Source organism: Adiantum capillus-veneris, chromosome 12 (assembly GCF_014529385.1).
Source record: "Adiantum capillus-veneris isolate H3 chromosome 12, ASM1452938v2, whole genome shotgun sequence".
Lineage (NCBI taxonomy): Eukaryota > Viridiplantae > Streptophyta > Polypodiopsida > Polypodiales > Pteridaceae > Adiantum > Adiantum capillus-veneris.
The window spans coordinates 75,170,045-75,188,818 of NC_140942.1; the positions used below are offsets into that span (position 1 = coordinate 75,170,045).

The 18,774-nt window shown below is 44.8% G+C and overlaps 2 protein-coding genes across 4 annotated transcripts in view; one reads left to right on the forward strand and one right to left on the reverse strand.

Annotated features, from left to right (window-relative positions):
- LOC147445965 (uncharacterized) overlaps positions 1 to 18,774 on the reverse strand; it is a 184,735-nt gene that overhangs the window by 120,518 nt on the left and 45,443 nt on the right. For all 3 annotated transcript variants that reach the window (XM_086525292.1, XM_086525291.1, XM_086525293.1), the window contains one exon: positions 10,446 to 10,515. In XM_086525292.1, coding sequence (XP_086381418.1) covers positions 10,446 to 10,515 — 70 coding nt within the window. The remainder of the gene's footprint in view (positions 1 to 10,445; positions 10,516 to 18,774) is intronic.
- LOC147445968 (uncharacterized) lies at positions 11,478 to 13,764 on the forward strand. Its single transcript, XM_086525962.1, has one exon. It carries the CDS (start codon positions 11,584 to 11,586, stop codon positions 13,762 to 13,764), a length of 2,181 nt encoding a protein of 726 aa, XP_086382088.1. The 5' UTR covers positions 11,478 to 11,583.

The following is an 18,774-nucleotide window of genomic DNA, read 5'->3' on the forward strand; positions in this document are numbered from 1 at the left end:
TACATGCATCATGGACAGCAGGATTGTAAAATGCACTCTGCACTAAAAGCCCTCACATAAGACTCAACAATGGCTGCATTTGTAGTAAAATCAGCATTTACAGTGGAACCACCCTCTTTCTTCTTAGCCTCTTTGGCCTTCAACTTAGGACAATGCTTGATCAAGTGATCAGTAGCTTTACAATAATGGCAACGCATCTTCTTTTTGCCCTTATCACCAGAATTTCCAGACGAATGGTTGCCGGCATAAACATTAGAAATATATGATTTTCCACTCGCAGAGGAACTATTAGAAGTGGATGCATTGTTGTTACCACCCTTTCTTTGAGCAACAATAAAAGCCTGTTCAACTACACGTTGTCTAGTCTTGTTTTTTCTAGAAAGCGACTCTTGCAACAGCAATGTGCATAATGCATCAAACTCGGCAACTTCAAGATTTCCTTGGGTCATAAGTCTCCAGGTACTAGCAAAAGTTTGGTAAGAATCTCGTAAGGCATCAAGAACAGTCTACACAAGGGAACTATTTGAAATGACTTCACCTGCAGAAATAAGTTGCTCATTGATATCCTTGACACTAGCAAGGAAAGTGTCCATATCATCTTCCTTATGCATAATCTTCGACTCCAGCTCTTTACGCAGCACTGAAATTTTTGCCTCGTTGCGGCTTGCATAAAGACCAGCGAGAATATCCCAAGCTTGTTTTGTAGATTTCGCTGAACGAATGTGGGTAATGGTGCGCTTCACAGACAACGCAAACAACGCATGAGCCTGCGCATCCCCTACATCCCAACGAGCTTGTTCTGCCGTAGGCAAAACAACTCTAACAGCAGCAATCCTTGCAGCAAGATCTGCAACATCGCCTACATCCTCAGAACCAGGACGTACATCAATGCCCTGCACAATATTCCAGATGTCCTTTGACACAAGAACATGTTGCATCATGTAAGCCCACATAGGGTAATTGTCCCCATCCAATCTGTCCTCAGCAGCAAACATCTTGAACGCATTTGTGTTGTTGTCTGCCATTGTGAATGCCTACACCTAATGTGAAAACTGCCCGAAAAGAGGAGAAACGAAGCGGGAATAGCACGTGCTATATAGCACAAACCGTAGAAGATTGTAAGGGACCTGTTATGCAGAAAACAACACTGACAGAAATTCTGCACAAAATGACGAAATAGCCTGTGCAACACTGCCTGTAGTGGAAACGGAGGCCGAAATGATCTGAGCAGACTCAGCTCTACGAGCTATCCCGAAATTTTTTTTCGATCTACGAACGCTCGCCAAAGCTCACTGAAATCAAAGAAAGTGAGCACGCGTGTGCTGAAGCTGCTGGCGACTAAGCCCGAGAGGACGCAACCTGCTCTGATACCAATTGTTGGAATTAGGATTGTTCACACACATCACTACCACATGTATATGGTAACAATCGGACCTTCCGTAGAAGAAACCAAAGCATGACAGCAAATCCAAGGCAACTCGCATTGAAGTTCAAAAGAAGAACCGTTATTTCGACTGCCAATAGACCGGCCACTTCCCCAGCGACAAGGCGTGTCCAAAGCAAAAGAGGAAGCCATCTACCTCCGGTCCTCCGTACCCACGACTACTTTGGTAAAAGTCGTCGATAATCCAAGTACTTGCCTTTTTTTTATTCAAAGATTTTTCACGTTAATGCACGTAGCTACCCGGGTTGTCGCGTTAATAAGGCTTTCTCTGGCCTGCACGATCTTCTACGCGTTAAAGGAGAGATCAATGACCATGCAGTGACAGTCTTATTCGACAACGGCTCTACTCATAATTTTATTTATTCTCGCGTGGTACAGGCACTTAAGCTCAACACGTCACCCGCAAACCATCCGTATGTGGTCCGTTGTGCGGAACATCGGAGCGATCAATGGACTGAGGTTGTGCTGCCACTCGACCTATGAATAGCACCTTGAGCATGTAGATGTTATTTTAGGCATGCCACGGTTTTACGATAAGACAGCTTCTTTGTCTATCAATTATGCATCACATACAATTCTCTTTGAACTTGATGGTGTGTACCATGTGGTCAAGGGATCTCCTTCTTCTCTGACCGCCAATTATAATGTAAATATGCTTTCAGCTAATGAATTCAATACGTTGTCTCATGATTCCAGTGTGCAACTTGCAGTTTGTTGGGTTAAAAGTTCTGTTTGTTAATTTCCCGTCTCAATGAATTCTCTTTTTTCAAAAGGTGATGTTACTGCATTGGAAGTTCCTGAGTCTTTGTCTGATCATGATGTAACTGGTAAGCGTTACTTAGATTCTGTTCTGGCTGAATTTACGAACGTCTTTCCGTCAATTTTACCAGATGGGCTTCCATCATCTCATGGGCCTGATTTTGATCGTAAGATAGAGCTTCTGCCCGGTGGCAACCTTATAGGTTCAACTCGAAAGAGGAAGACGAGATAGCTAGGTAGCTTCAAGCCTATCTTGCCAAAGGTTTTATTGAACCTAGTAAGTCTCCGTGAGGCGCTCCGGTCCTTCTCGCTAAAAAGGACGGAGGAATGCGCTTCTACGTAGATTACAAAGGTCTCAATAAGGTCATCGTCAAGAATAAGTATCCATTACCTTGCATGGATGACCTTATGGATCGACTCTCGGGTGTTGGTGCTCGTTATTTCACCAAGATCGATCTACGTTCCAGATACAATCAGATACGGATACGTGATGTCCCGAAAACCATGTTTCGTACAACGTATGGACATTACCAGTTTTTGGTTTTACCCTTTGGGTTAGCCAACGCTGAACCTTCCAACACTGAAGCTGTTGAAGCTGCATATGTTGAACCTCCATGGGCAACTTGTTGTTGCATTTGTTGTTAAGTACTTGCTGCACCTGCACAGGGTGGTATTAGTTATCCTCTGTTGTGAAAAATTATCCTCTTCTCTAAACTCATCTTACAAAACGCACTTCAAGAAAGCAAAGACCTCTCACCAGATGTGCACACAAAGGACTAGTATTTCCCGGGAGTGACCAACTCTGAAAGATAGCGTCATGCACAAACCGATACAAGAGGGAAATAAAGCAATAGACACACAAGGCGCCCATGCAAACAATTGACACACCAAGCACCCACGTGACGATTGCTAGCGTCACCTCCAGACACGAGAGTTCCATGTGCAAAATAAATAAGAAAAAACTTACCATAAACTCCCACCATCGGCAGCATGTGTCCCCCATGCTCTCCTCTCTTGCTAGTAGCGTTCCATACCACCCTATGCAAGAGGGTGGAGAGCCTGCTAAGCTAGGCCATCACGGCCCCATGAGCTCTAATGGTTTTTTGCACGTTGCCATGTCGAATGCGTTCTGGTCTGCTGGTGTGTCTCTGTGTGATCACACTTATCACAGCGGGTCTATACACAGCACGTCTGCACCATCCCTGCACATCTGAGCCTCGACACCCCATTGTACCCGTGAGTCCTGGGCTGGAGCTGAGTGTGCTGCCAAGCCAGAGTCTGTATCGGTTCTTTGAGATAGTCGAGTCATATGTTCTGGTCTACTATTGTGTCTCTATGTGATCAGTTGTTATCTATTGTTCCTTTGTTTTCAATCTGTTTTGAGTGAGATTGTCGCGCACACTGCACTGAGGAGCACCCACTGTAGAGAGCATGACGCATTATCCACGCTACAAGTGCTCTCATTTTTGGCACACCCGGTGGGACCTCAACTGAAGTCTCACTCTCTGTTGAGATACAAATCGAGAAGCTCACTGGTTTTTACCTAGCTTCGCCGACTTTGTCTTGCACTGTGCAACCTGCCGGTCTGGTCCTCTCTCGCCCTGGTCCAACCAGCTCTCGTCCTGGTGTAGTCCTCCCTCGTCCCTGGTCTAGTCCCTCCTCGTCCCTAGTCCAGCCCTCCTCGTCCCTGGTCCAGCTTGGTGGTCTAGTCACTTGCCCTGGTCTAGTAGAATCTAGACCTATGTTCAGCCAATTAAAGGTTGGATTTGTGGTCGTTGCATGACACATACAAGGCGGTCATTGCGGGGAGTATGGACATTATCAGAGCAAATGTCCGTTGCCAAAAGGGTCCCCCCCTTGCCGACAGTGCCCTGAAGCTAAGGATCACTATAGTAAGGACTGCCCAAAACAACGTTCATCCCATCTGCAAGCACAAGCCAGAACCAGCAGGAGTTTACATTCCCAAATGTTAACCTCATCACAATAAGCACCATTCCACAAGCCCCGCCTTCCACTCTTGTAGTTGCCTCTTGAGATGGGTTGAAGCAGGTGGAAGAGCCGGCTGGTGTGCTCACACGGGCACAAAGAGCTGCTCTTGGTCTCAGCCTCCCTGGCGGTCCAACTTTTTCGTCTCCAGTCAAACTCCCCTAGTAGCTAACAAACCAGCAAGTAGTGCCGAGAGCCAACCTACCTCTCTTCTATCAGCTATTGATGGTGCTTTCATGGAAGCAGTAGAGGACTTGCAGAAGCTTAAGATACCAGAGTAAGATCTGATCAAAAGAGAGAAGCCTACAGTAGAGTATATCTTGAAAAACACCTTTCAGCAAGTGTCACTGTACGACATGCTTCAACTTGATGCAAATTTTCGAAGTGACACCCTTTCCATCATCCAGTCTCTGTATCCTAGTGCAGGACCTAGTGGCGGGCACCTACCTATGCAGCCCTTGGAGTCCTACATGATTTCTTATCTAGTTGTTCCCCTCATCGTCTACAAAAGTCCTCGTCTCACTGTGTCTATTCTTGGGCATTAATTCTCAGGCATCATAGTGGATGGTGGATTTGGGATCAATCTGATGCCAGAATTCACTATGTTGGCTTTAGGTCTGCAACCTACCCGCCTTGCTCCATTCACTGTTCCATTGGCGGACCAGAGGACAGTCTATCCAGCAGGCATAGTAGATAAGGTGCCTCTGAAGGTACAAGACTTCACATTTAGCTTGGATTTTGTGGTGGTCGGTCTTCCTTAAGGTGGAGGGAGGATTTCCTTTGCATATTGGTAGACCATGGTTACGGCATACTAAGGCACTTTACGATTGGGGAAACGCCAGTGTCCCAAGCCCTACAGCAGAAAGTGTGCCAGTCAAAGAAGCAAGTGTGTTAGTCCCTTATGACCATGATTCAAGTGTTCCTCTGATGGAAGCCGTCGGCCTTGGTGAACCTATAACACATCACCGAAGGAGGAAGAAATCTCCTTTGCATGAGCTCGCCAATGATCCACCCCTTTCTCTAACATCTCCGGGTCTGACGCCCCGCCCCCTCAAAAGCACTCTGCTATGTCTGTGTCTGAATTTACCCTTCGAGGAGCTTCCACCAGAATGGTTACAAGAGGAGTATGCAAAGTTTCCAATCGACCAAACACCAACCCATGATGTCTCGAAGCTCCAAGAGGCAGCTCACTTTTCAACTTCCAAAGCACCCTCCATAGTTACACCTCCAGACCCGGTCAAACAAGACAACCTGGGCGACCCTGACAACCCTCAGCACATCCTCTTAACAGCTTTGTTATGGGAGCATCCCGCATTACTTGATCAGGTAGTTTCTTTTATACACACATTTATAGATGTTTTTGCTTGGTCCTACAAGGATTTGGAAGGGATCCCACCAGAATTGGGTGTCCACACTATCCCTCTGGTTGAAGGGACTAAGCCTGTCAGAGGCCGAGCTTACAAGCTCAAACCAAAGTATGCAGAGGCTGTCAAGTCAGAGCTCGAAAAAATGCAAGAGGCATGGATCATTGTACCCGTGGAGCACTCCAAGTGGTTATGACCCATGGTGATAGCGCCTAAGAAGCAGTCCAATAGAATCCGTGTGTGCGTCGATTACCGCGCTTTGAACAAGGTAACTATCGCACCTGGTTTTCCCACACCTTTCACTGAGCGAGTGCTAGAAGATGTAGCAGGGCATGTATTGTACAGTTTCATGGATGGGTTCAGTGGATACAATCAGTTGGGCATCCATCCATGTGATCAGATTAAAACGGCTTTCGTGACTTCCTAGGGTATTTTTATCTACACTAGGATGTCGTTTGGGTTGAAAAACGCTCTACCTTCCTTCAATCGAGCAGTATATCTCATATTCTGTCCTTTTCTTACGGATCATCTTCGCATCTTCATGGACGATTTTTCGACCTTCTCAGGTGCTCAATGTTCCACCCCAGTGGAAAATCTAGAGGAGCATCTCGCTCAGCTCTCTGTTGTCTTCCTCAGGTGCAGAGAGGCACACCTAAAGCTCAATCCTAACAAATGTCATTTTTTATCACTGAGGGCACACTTTTAGGCCATGTGATGGTCTTTACTGCTTAATAAAGAACATAACTTGTGGGTTTCATCAGATCCTCTTTACATCATTGCAGACTAGGGCAAAAAGGTTTAGAGCACAAGTGCACTCACCTCAATCTAGCTTCCAATGTTTTGCCGCGACACTGTTGGCTTGGGTGATAAACATCCGCATCAACCCTCTTGAAGTGGATGAGGATGCAGCATTGCCACCGTAAGCAAAAAGAAAGTCTCTTGGCACAAATGATCAGAAGAAGAAACAAAAGAAAAGAGTCAAAGTGGTCAAAGATACGGCAAAGACACTACGACCTCTGCCATTTTCAGAGAGCCAGACTCGGGTGACACATCCTTCACGACGTCCTTCTTCTACCTCCGTCTCCGTCTCTACAGTGCCGGGGGCCGTCGGGAGCTCCGTTGTTCTTGGTACGCCCACTCTTGTTACTGAGGCGGTCTCTCTTTCACAGATACCTCTCCCTACTGCCCCTGTCTACTACCACTGTTACCACACCTTTCTCAGCACCAGTGGTATCCTCGTCATTCTCTCCCATCTCCAGCTCACCCAGGGAACCAGCTACCATTGTCACCTCGACAACCACTGCAGTGCCTCTTGGGCACCCTACTACTACTGTCACCCCGACATCGCCTGCAGTGCCTCTTGGGCACTCTACACCTCCAAGTGCTACTATTGCTTCTTCCAATGGAAGTAACTCTACTTCATTGTTCAAAATCTCTGAAGAGAACCTGCAAGAGTCAAGAAATGCTATCGCAATGATTGAACTTGGTACCGAGAAATTAGCAACTACCCACCAGAAGCACTCGACCACATGTGCGGCCATGGAAGGCTGCTTGCGAGTTACAGAGAGTGCCATTGCTGATAGAGATGCTACCATTTTCGCCCTGGGTCAGGCTCTCCATGTAAAGTCACAAATAATTGATGACCTCAAAGCTCAAATGCAAGGATTTCAGGACATGCTAGTCCAAGGGGACATGGGGTTTCAGCAGCAGCCTCAGGCTACCATGGGATATGGGTGGGTTCGTCCCGCTAGATCAGTACAGACGCCCATGGGATATGGAGAGTAGAGTCATCGACAGTTTGGGGGAGGTGCTCCATCACAGCAACAGTTTGACTACTACCCTTAGGGATTTCAGCAGCCTGGCACCTTTGGCTCCTAACCACACGTCATCCTCACAGACGGCTCTTTGTGACGGCTTCGCAGGCGCACATCGACATGGGAGTGCTAGTCGGTAGCCTCAGTACACTTCAGGCCAAGTACTCCCATTCGCCGAGCAGCAGGTGGCTGCTCCTTTCGCTGAGAGTTGGTTTGCGAAGAGCACTCATAGAGTCCAGAGTTTTCCCATCGGTCTGATGGCTCCACCACCAGAGTCTGATACTTCGGGTGCATCAATAGCCACAACTCTATCTCTTGGATGACAGATTCAAGAGCTCACCATTGTACATATGCAGAACCTAGTGGTTTTCTTTCACAGCTTTTCAATATTCCTCTCATAGAGACGATGAGCAGTCTTGTGGTGGGCAACCTGTAGCAGGCTACAGTGTCACTTTCACAAGACACACAGTTAGTACAATTGGTCTGGTTTGGTTCACACTAGACGGACTCTCTGGGCTGGACAGTGACACGTGGCAGGGATACGGACGGTGGCCTAGTGGACATCGTGGCCAGGTCACCACCACACAGTTTGGGGATAGACTTAGATGGCTGACATTTATGAGCCGTTCGTGGCTCTTTATGGTTGTACATATGAGGAATAGTTGTTGGGTCATGATTATCTTCTTCTTCATATATGGTCAAACGTCGTCGTTTCGGTAGCGGGTCTATACACAGCATGTCTGCACCATCCCTGCACATCTGAGCCTCGACACCCAATTGCACCCGTGAGTCCTGGGCTGGAGCTGAGTGTGCTGCCACGCCAGAGTCTGTATCGGTTCTTTGAAATAGTTGAGTCGTATGTTCTGGTCTGTTGTTGTGTCTCTGTGTGATCAGTTGTTATCTATTGTTCCTTTGTTTTCAGTCTGTTTTGAGTGAGATTGACGCGCACATTGCACTGAGGAGCACCCATTGTAGAGAGCACGACAAATTATCCGCACTACACCACACCAGATGTCTCATAAATGAGACCTCGGTCCTAATTATAGGACCTCTTAACCTCCCTTCAACTAAGGGTGAGTTCACATGCACAGTCAGTTCACAACGTCTAAATGGTGCCGATTCTTAGGGCAAGTAAAAAGCTGTTTACAAAGCAAGACCGAAGGTGACATCTAGAAACACTGATACAACTAGCCACATGGAAAACTGAAAATACTAAAAAAGCCAAGGAAAAACAAGTCTCTTAGAGAGAGCCCTGGCAAGCTAAGTGGAGAGAGGATGGCAGCAACCTCTATAAGATGAGACACTCCCAGCCAAAGCTCACTTTGCAACTATATACCAAAAACCAGTAATTCTGAAAAGCCACAAGCGATGATGCAGAGAAGGGAACATCTTCCATGCCAGTAGCTCAAGGTCATGCAATCCCCCACCAGAGAAAAGGCTATGGAAAAACAAAAGGGGGGGCGAACTCAATGACGAGGATGGTAGAGAAGAAATAGCCGACATCACCAAGAGAAATGCAGGAGGCCACAAAATGACTAGCAAAGCACTGCACTGGAGCCAACAAGAAGCTATCAACCAGGATGGAGACCAGCCCACTTGCAAGAAGGTGGCTCCTTAAAATCAAAAGCTAGGGAGGGAAATCCAAGAAGACAATGAAGGAGGCTCTGGTGACAACCATGTGATATCCTATTGTAGTTTCTAAGTATCTTTGTAGAGAGCAGAGCGGCTACCCAACTTCCAACATCCCAAAACAAACAAAATGAGAAAGCAAACAAACAAAACGAACCCAAAAGACTAACCCGCACCCATAGTCACACACACCCACACACAAAGCTAGTCTTAAAGAGTACAAAACAAGGCACACAAAACCTGCTCCACACACACACACACACCAAAGTAAGGAATCCATGCAGAAACCGACATGAAAAAACAGCAAAACAAATATCCACAAAGAAAGAAACCATGTTGGTAGATGACGAAACGCCAGAGGGCCACTCAACGTAGGCAAGTCACAACGGCCAAGGTTGAGGTTGGTGACGGGCAACCAGCCCTCAACACACAAAGGCGGCGAGCCAAAACATGTGAGAAACCAAATCTCAAAACAGCTTCCTATCCGTCTTCATTGCCACGAGGACCACCAAACGCGTCTTGATGTAGGGCTCCGATGCTTGCAAGGGTTGCTGTGGTCTCTGCCAAAGTGGTACTAGCTCTCTCTCTCTCTCTCTCTCTCTCTCTCTCTCTCTCTCTCTCTCTCTCTCTCTCTCTCTCTATATATATATATATATATATATATATATATATATATATATATATATATATATATATATATATATATATATTTAAAGAAGGCTTTGGACCTCTAGATAGAGTCATGCAATACCAAGATCAAAGATGCTTAGGCTTGTACCTACTGGAAATACATCGGCACAGGGATAATCTAATGAGAAGACAAAGAGCACTACAGCCTCAGAGGCAGATCACAGATTTCTTCGGATCGAGAGAAGCAGGAGTGGAAGGAGAAGCAAGAGACCAGCAGCCAGCACAGAGTACCCACATCCATACCAAAGGCACCCTCATTGACAGGGCGACTGAGCTTAGGAAATCGAGACGACCACGATCGAGATGCAGAAGCGCACTTCACCGGAGGAGACTACAACAAAGAATTAGAAGCATTCTAGCCAGACACCCAGAATGCTCCTAAGAAGTTTATTTAATACTTTGTATTTATTTTTTCACATTTATTTTCACACATTCACACTTTTCACACTTAGTACTTTAGTACTAAGGTACCCAGACTTTGTAACAGATTCACCACTTTTGTATCAGTTTGGTCTCATAGGTCATTCTGGCCTTTTTGAAGACGTTAATATAACATTTCATTTCTCTCTCTCTCTCTCATGATAGCCTGCATGTGTACAAAATACAAACAAATAGAAACACGGGAATGGATCAAAGGAGAACTACGACCTACAACTTGAAATTATAACGACCTTTAAGTGTACAGCAAGGGGCTAAAACTTCGATCTCGAACTCAATCCCATTTCTTTAGCAAGGCCTTCTTTGTAAGAAAGACTTTACCTGGCTAAATTGGTTGTGTGATGGTAACATACCATCTCCAAGCCTTGTAAAAAATTTCAATAATTGATCCCTGTATTTTTTAGCAATTATAATTAGCTGATCTTTATAATCCTCATCAGGTTAGAAAGATTTGAACTTACAATAATACAGAGTTCTTGACAAGATTGAAACAATAGCACAAAATGCATAAGCAAAAGGCATAAATATACTCCAAAAAGAGAAAAGCAGCAATAGAAATCAAAGAAAGAAGTAGATTGAAAAAAAGAGAGCTAGCTTGATAAAAATCTTGTTTTTTACAATCAACCTTTGAATTTACTCAAACCAAATAATCTTTGGACTTTGCTCACTGCTGCTAAGCAAAGAGTTTGAGCAAACGCACCATGAAACTTGAAATGCAAACGACAGAGATCTGTGTATTAAAAGTTTATCACTCATGAATTCTGTTTGAGCCAAAAAAAGAAAGTTGTTGTTTCCCCTCTGTGTACATACTCCCTTGTGGTAGGGGTTGATGTAGCCCACTAGGTGGGTTTTTTAACTAATAGAAGGATTATACCCAAATTTTTTAAAAAAAGTGTGTGATTTTTAAATAGGATGTTGTCAATGAAATTGAAACTTCATTTTAATGAAAAAACAGTTATACCTCCCTTTTAGGAAGCACCTTTCTACTTACCTCTTGCATAGGTATATCTTGAAGAGCACAAGCATTATACATACAGGCTTAGGAGTACAAATAGCTATTTCTTTGTACTACTCATAGTTTTTTCCAGGCGCGTCCGATTGCCCAATCGGGCTTCCTCACGCGTGCGCGCATGGTTGCCGCATGGTTCAGCTTTTCGGACGCGAGCAGGGCATTTTTTATGCGCTCGCAAAAAAGCCCCTGATTTGTCAAATGAGGCCCAAAACACCTCTGCGCGAATTGTTAAAAACCTGCAGCCATCCCGTTTCTGCACAGAGAGCCCCCATCAAAGCTTGAGAGCCGAGAGGACTCGAGACCGCAAGCTGGGAGCCCTACCCAGTGCCCACACACTCTCCCGCGCGCGGCTGATTCTTCACCTACGCCGTCCGTTACTCGTGAGGCCTCCACTTTGTCAAGGTTTGCAACTTTGCAGTGTGCACCTTGCAAGTTTGCAGAATCCATATGGGCCGAGTGAAGCGTCCCGAATGGCAGTATGTAGAACAATTGAAGCCTCAAAAGAAAGGGCAATTTACATGTAAATGCAAGTATTGTGGGCATACTTGGGACGGCGGTCCCTCCCGTATTCGTGCACATTTATTGTCCCTCTCTGGCTATGGTGTAGGCCCATGTGGACTGGTGCCAGAGGACGTCAAAGAGGTGGTCACAAGATTGCATGTAGATGTACAGAATGATGGGAAGGACCCAAATGCATTTGTAGATGCCTTGGTGGATGATTTGGGAGCTAATGCCTCTGCCTCAGGCTCAATGAGTACACATGCATCAGGGAGTGCTCATGTAAGTGCCACTGGGACTTCGGCTTCCAAATCAAATGTGGGGTCCTCGAGCAAGAAGAGGAAGGTTGCACAAGGGCCCTTGGCAAGTGCATTTAGCTTACAAGCACGCAAGCAAGAAGATCAAGCCTTGCGCAGGTTTTTTTATGCAGAGGACATTCCTGAATGGAAAGTGCGGAGTCCTTTCTTTTTGGAAATGGTCAAGGCAATTGAACAAGTTGGTCCATCGTATGTGCCTCCCACATACAATGCTTTGCGCACCACAGAGTTAAATGATGAGGTCAAATGCATTGGTCATGAGATCATGGGTGTGCGCGAGAAATGGAAAAAACATGGATGCACAATTGTATGTGATGGATGGTCTGACACTAGACACAGGTCTATCATTAACTTTCTTGCATGCTCTATACATGGTTCTGTGTTTTTGAAATCTGTGGACACATCTGGGGAGACAAAGACATCAGAATTTATTTTCAAGCAGCTTAAGGATGTGATTATTGGGGTAGGACCCTCCAATGTTGTGCAGGTATGCATGGACAATGCAACTAATTGTGTTGGGGCCGGGCAAATGGTGGAAGAGAAATGGAAACACATTTTTTTCACGAGGTGTACATGCCATTGCTTGGACCTCTTGTTTGAGGATATTGGGAAGCTCCCTTGGATTGCAAAAATTCTTGAAGATGCAACAAAGGTTGTCACATTTGTCACAAGGAAGTCCACTGTCTTGGCATTGTTTCGAATGCTTAGCAAGAAGGAATTGTTGAAGCCATCGGCCACTCGATTTGCCTACTACTTCATCATGTTGGCTAGTCTTGTGGATGAGAGATGTATGCAAGGTGTGCGTAGGCTTATGATTGATGCAAAATTTGTGAAAATGAAGGCATCCAGGACTACAAAGGCCATAGTGGTCTCGGACATTGTGTTTAATGCATCCTTTTGGCAAGAGGCCAAGTTGATTTTGAAGATTTGTGCTCCCATCTTGAAGATACTTCGTTTGGCTGATAGGGAAGGAGCCACCATGGGGCTTGTGTATGAGCTTACGGATCGTATGGTTGAGCAAATTCAAAACATGCAAGGTATTGATGCGGCAAGGATGCAAGAGATCAAGGACCTATGCGTTGATAGATGGAATATGATGCACACACCATTGCATGCTGTGGGATACTTGTTGCATCCTATATGGAGAGGAAGAGGGCAATTCAATGATAGTGAGGTTCATGATGGGTGGATGACATTTTTGGACAGGTATACCAAGGGTGATTTGACCATGCAGGGTACCCTCATTGATGAGTTGGACACTTTCCTCACTGAAAGAAAGTCATTTGCTCATCCTATTGCAAAGGATCCAAAGAGAATGCAAGAGGGTGTAAAATGGTGGGAGACTTTTGGGGCTTGCACGCCCACATTGCAGACTCTTGCACTTAAGGTGCTTTCTCAAGGGACATGTGCCTCTCCATGTGAGAGAAATTGGAGCACCTTCTCTCTCATTCACACCAAGAGAAGAAATAGGTTACTTCCTGCTCATACCGAGAAGCTTGTCTACATACACACCAACTTGAGGCTCTTATGCAAGATCAAAGAGCGCGGCTATGAGAGAATGGAGGTGACATTGGAGATGCTTAACAAAGAGAAGGATGAGGAGCGCTTGCTTGAGTTGCAGGAGATTCAGGAGGCTATTGCACAGAGCACTGCTGATGTTATGGAGTCTCTTTCGATTAGCATGCCCAGTGATATTGGGACTTCATGCTCCGTTGCTGAGGATGAGGCTTGGGATGAGGATGAGGATGAGGATGAGGATGATGAGGGTGATGATGAGGATGATGATGAGGAGGTGGCCTTTGATGAGAGTTAGAGCTCATTGCATTTTGCTCTAGCCTCGGTCTTGACTCCTCTTAGCTCTACAGTCTACTTATGTTTTGGATTCACTATTTAGCATCGAGCGGCTGGACTCCACCCTCTAGGCTCTATTTATGTTTTGTCATTTGAATTTTGGAGTACTCAGTACACAGTCTTGTTGGTTTTGGAGGCTCCATATTTTGCCATCTAGTATGATCATGATTCATTGATCATTTGAAATTTTGATGCATTTATTGATCAGAGATCTTGATCTGTTTCTCGGCTCCCGACTCCTTGATTTAGCTAGATTCTACATTTTCAAGTTTCTATGATGTTTTAATGCATTATGTGGCTTTGGGCTACTCTCTAGAGTCTAGTGTTTTAATTTTAATTGCTATTTGTTATGAGATATATATATATACACTAATATTTTAGTGCCGTATGGTATTCTACGTATGGAATCTTCGGGGGGTCTCAATCGGGCTTATATCGGGCTTCCATACCCGCCCGAGTGAGACGCATGGTTGCCACATGAAAAAACTATGGTACTACTCTAGACTCTGGTTGTGTCAAGGTTTAAGACTGGTTTTGTGTTTGAGCCATTTAAGTAGCTTAATTCACAATAGTTTCTCGGCACCTCATTCTATAGAATTGGCTTTGAGACTGACTATTTTTCCGTAAACCATGAACATAAAACATCACTAAGGTCCTATCATATTGAAAAACATAATTCTCCTAAAAAGTGTGAAATCAAAATTTGCTTTTCTAAAAATAGTAAAAAGCCACAAATATTTATTTTGGATTTGATGATATGCACATTCTTGAGGCTTAAAACAAGCTAATAGTCTTTTCCTCGAAAATAATATATGGATAGATTCTCATTCTATACATGTCCCAAGTATTTTGAAGTAAGCACTTTTTTGAGGCTTAAAACAAGCTAATAGTCTTTTCCTCGAGAATACTATTCTCGTTCTATACAATGTTCCAAGTATTTGGAAAAAAGTTTCAATGTGGTTTGTAAATTCTTTAGTTATGGGATATCAAAACTTTTCAGCAATTTTTTTTCTATTATACCCTTACTTATTTCTATTTCTAATCAACTCCCTACATACTTTGAGAACAATTCCTTGAAAGGTTTTGATGAGATTTTCATTGGTTCATGAGAAAACGAATGTAAGGTGCAACGGAATGAATGTTTGCGCTTTGCTCAAGATGAGTGCTCCGAACTGTGCTCAAGGTTCCCTTTGTTCTTATGGAAGGTAGAGCCTTCCATTCTTAACTGTGCATGCAATGTAGATGAACAAAGAGACGGAGTGCCAAACCGTTCATCCAAGACATGCAAACAATGAGAGCGAATCTTGTCTTTCTGATCTAAAGCAATCAACTGTGGCAATTCACAACGGAAATGCCCATGCTTGGTGCTCATACTTTCAAGTGCTCTTTCTACAATTGTATCGTGCCAAGGAAGAGACATGGAATGTGACTTCCATAAATGCATACTTTTCAGCTTTTCATGAACAATCCGCATACATTCGTGCTCATTCATGAGTGAAACGTGCTCAACGGACAATATGTCATTCCTAGGAAAAGCGATCACATAAAAACGTCGACTAAAATACAGGAAACAATCACGAATGAAACACTCGAACAATGCGTGCGTATCAATCATGAGAACACATAATACTTCTTGTGAGGGGTCTTTGGACCTAGGCTCGAGAGCCAAGATCGGTTCTTCCTGAGGGGGTTCTTTGGAACCAGGCTCAAGAGCCAAGATCGATCCTTCGTGATTGATCGAAACTGCAACAAGATTAGCTTCGCTAGAAAAAGCATTCACTAACTTATCCTTCTTGTGAACAACCACATCTTCTTCATGCAAATCATCATGGTCGTGAGAAATCACATCTTAATCATGCAAATCATCATGCTCATTATTATCATCCAAATCATCATGCTTATCATTGTCATTCAAATCATCATGCAAATCATTGTCATTCAAATCATCATGTAAATCATGTGTGTCATGCTTTGGAGAAGAAGAGACTGAGAGAGTCTCCTTTTCCTGATCCTGTTGCATCTGTGCCTGCATTTGAGAAAAGAGTCGCAACATCTCTTGCATTCTTGCTTTGGTCTCGCGATCAAATCTTGCTTGAATTTCTTTTTCTTCCAAGTCGTACTGACGCTCTATGGCTGCCATTTCTTCTTCGTAGGCCTTTCTGTCTACTTCTCTTGCTTGGTCCAACTCCTCCATAGGAGTTAGCGCAATCCTTAACGTAGATGGGGAAGGGGGAGGGTCGGAGAAACCTCCTGGTGGGGAAAATTCTTCTTCGCCTCTCTCATCCTCATCACCTCCAAGCGAAGTATCCATTCCGCTTCGAGTGATGACCATTCTGAAGTCGTGGGTTCTTGTGGCCTTGGGTTCTTAAGTTCACTAGGAACTTGGGTTCTTGCGGTTCTTGAGTTCTTAAGTTCACGAGGAACTTGGGTTCTTGAGTGTCTTGGGTTCTTGAGGTTTTCTTTCGCTTGCAAACCGTGTTTGAGAAGGATCTTCTCTTCACCCGACTTCTACTCCTTTCCGTGGACGCACCCGTTGGCCGCCTTGCGCTCACACCAAGGTTTCTTTTTCCCACCTCACGTCGATTGGCCGGCCACTAAGTGCACGGTCCGCTCTCAATGAGTGAAAAGAGACACAAGGGGAGGCTCGACAAGCCCTTCTTTCTTGGGATTCCTGTCACTCTTCAAAAACACGATTAGGAATCGACACAACTAAGAAAACTTAGGTTCGTGCTACCGCAACAAGCAAAAAAAATTATTGAGATTCTTGTCTTTCTTTCCTTGAGTGATACAAAACACTGCCAAAGCTCTGATACCAATGTTAGGTGCAGCGGAATGAATGTTTGCGCTTTGCTCAAGATGAGTGCTCCGAACTGTGCTCAAGGTTTCTTTTGTTCTTATGGAAGGTAGAGCCTTCTGTTCTTAATGACAGAATGCTATGATCACAAACAAAGTGAATGGACACTGTGCGTGCAAGTGTATGAGACTGAGAGATAGAGAGAGAAGAGAGATACGACACCAGAGACGACGTAAAACCCTCCTCCGAAGGCCCCACTCTCGTCGGCGAGAGTGGTCTACTTATGATTGCACAATCTGGTACAAATGGTATGCATGAGACTGATGCAAGTCTAGGCTATGTCGGCGATGACGACGGGGACGACGAAGTCGACCAAGGGCTGAAGTCTGCAATCTTTCTACTGCTGTCCAAAAACGCTATGGGCTGAAATCTGCGATTAGTCCAAAACGCTGATTTGGGGCCCGGGGGGCTGTTTTCTGTGGGTCTTTGACGCTGAAAATCTGCAGGTTTAGGGGTGAAAACTGAGGTTCCTAAAGGCTGAAAATTGATGGTCTTTACGGGGCTGAATCTGCTACACTTTAGGGGTATCTGGCTGGTCTTGATCTGTTGCTGAATCGCTGTGGCTGAGGCTGAAAACGCAAGCTTGCTGATGTCAGAAACGCCAGCTGCTGTGTTCCAAAAACGCTAGCTGATGCCTTGCAAAAACGCTAGGTGCAAGGTTCTGTTGGCGATGCAAACCTGATGCAAAAACGCTAGTGACTGGGTACTGCTGGCGTCAGTGCTAGATGAAGAAAACGCTAGGTATGCTGCTTGGAGAAATGCCAAGGCTTGGGATCTTGCTTGGAGGGAGAAACCGCCAAGGTTCTACTGAGAAGTTGCCTGCTGAGCTTGGCTCCTGTTGCCTCTTCTTCCATTTAGTGCTAACTTTGGTTTGCTTATATATTTTCTTACCCAAATTACCCTACCTACTTTTGTTGGAAAGTCACTTAAATTAATAAGTGAAAAATGTCAAAAATAGGTAAAATAGGCTAAATGCACTGGAAAATTCCCCTGAAGGATTCTGATGGGAATGCTTATGATCATGCTGTGTGCAACCAGAGGATATGCATCTACACTAAGTGACTGGGCATGCATGGTCTACGAACAGACTCACAAAAAGTGCCAGATCACTTCTAATCTAGACTGACTGGACTGACTGAACCCTGATCATGTTGTAGCTTGTCCATGGACACATAGGGTTGGATGTGTCACGTGACAAAGAATATATAAAAAAGTTGCCTATAATATATACAAAAGTTGCCTATAGCCACAAAAATGGCTTGTGTTCACACAACCTAGAGTTTACCTTTAAATACTATCATATTTACAAATCCACATGCACACATACACATGTATGCATGCATAATGTGTATATATGCATGTGTACAAAATCAATATGCATACATGCATACTTAATTTGTAGTGTTATTATGTTCATATGCAAGCACCTGCACATGCACAAACAATGAAATAAAAACTTGGTGCACATAAGTGTAGCATGCATATAAAATTTTGAGCAAATAGATTTATGCATATGTATGCATACATGAACATGTGCAAGTCCGAGAACTATCTTTGAAAGAATTATGTATAGAATGTATGCTACTTGTCGATGTATCTTATATTATGGCATTTGTCTAGCATGCATCTTCATGGGCAGATTGGCACACGTGTGTGTGTGTGTGTGTGTGTGTGTGTGTGTGTGTGTAAGTGTGTGTGTGTGTGTGTGTGTGGATTTGGGGTGTGTGTCTTTGTGGAGAGGTAGAGTGGAACCCTTCTGCAGCCCTCTGTCGCGAGCCCTACTACAGCCCTCTGTTGTGAACCCTACTGCAGCCCGCAGTTCTGCCTTGCGCATCCTCTGTGCAACGTGCTAGAGTTGAGGATTTCCCTCATTTGCACGCGACCTATCAGAGCTGACGCGAACCACAACAACGGGCAGTTGCCAGCCAATTCGTGAGCAACAGTTGTCAGCCTGTTTGCGTGGGTGTGTGCGCGTGTGTGTAACATCTACATGCTCAAGGCCCACGATGCGAAAGTCCAAGACTTCGTGGTAACGCTGGATTCGGAGGTCGAGTCGCGGCACAACCTCAGTCCATTGATCGCTCCGACGTTCTGCACAACAGGCCACATACGGATGGG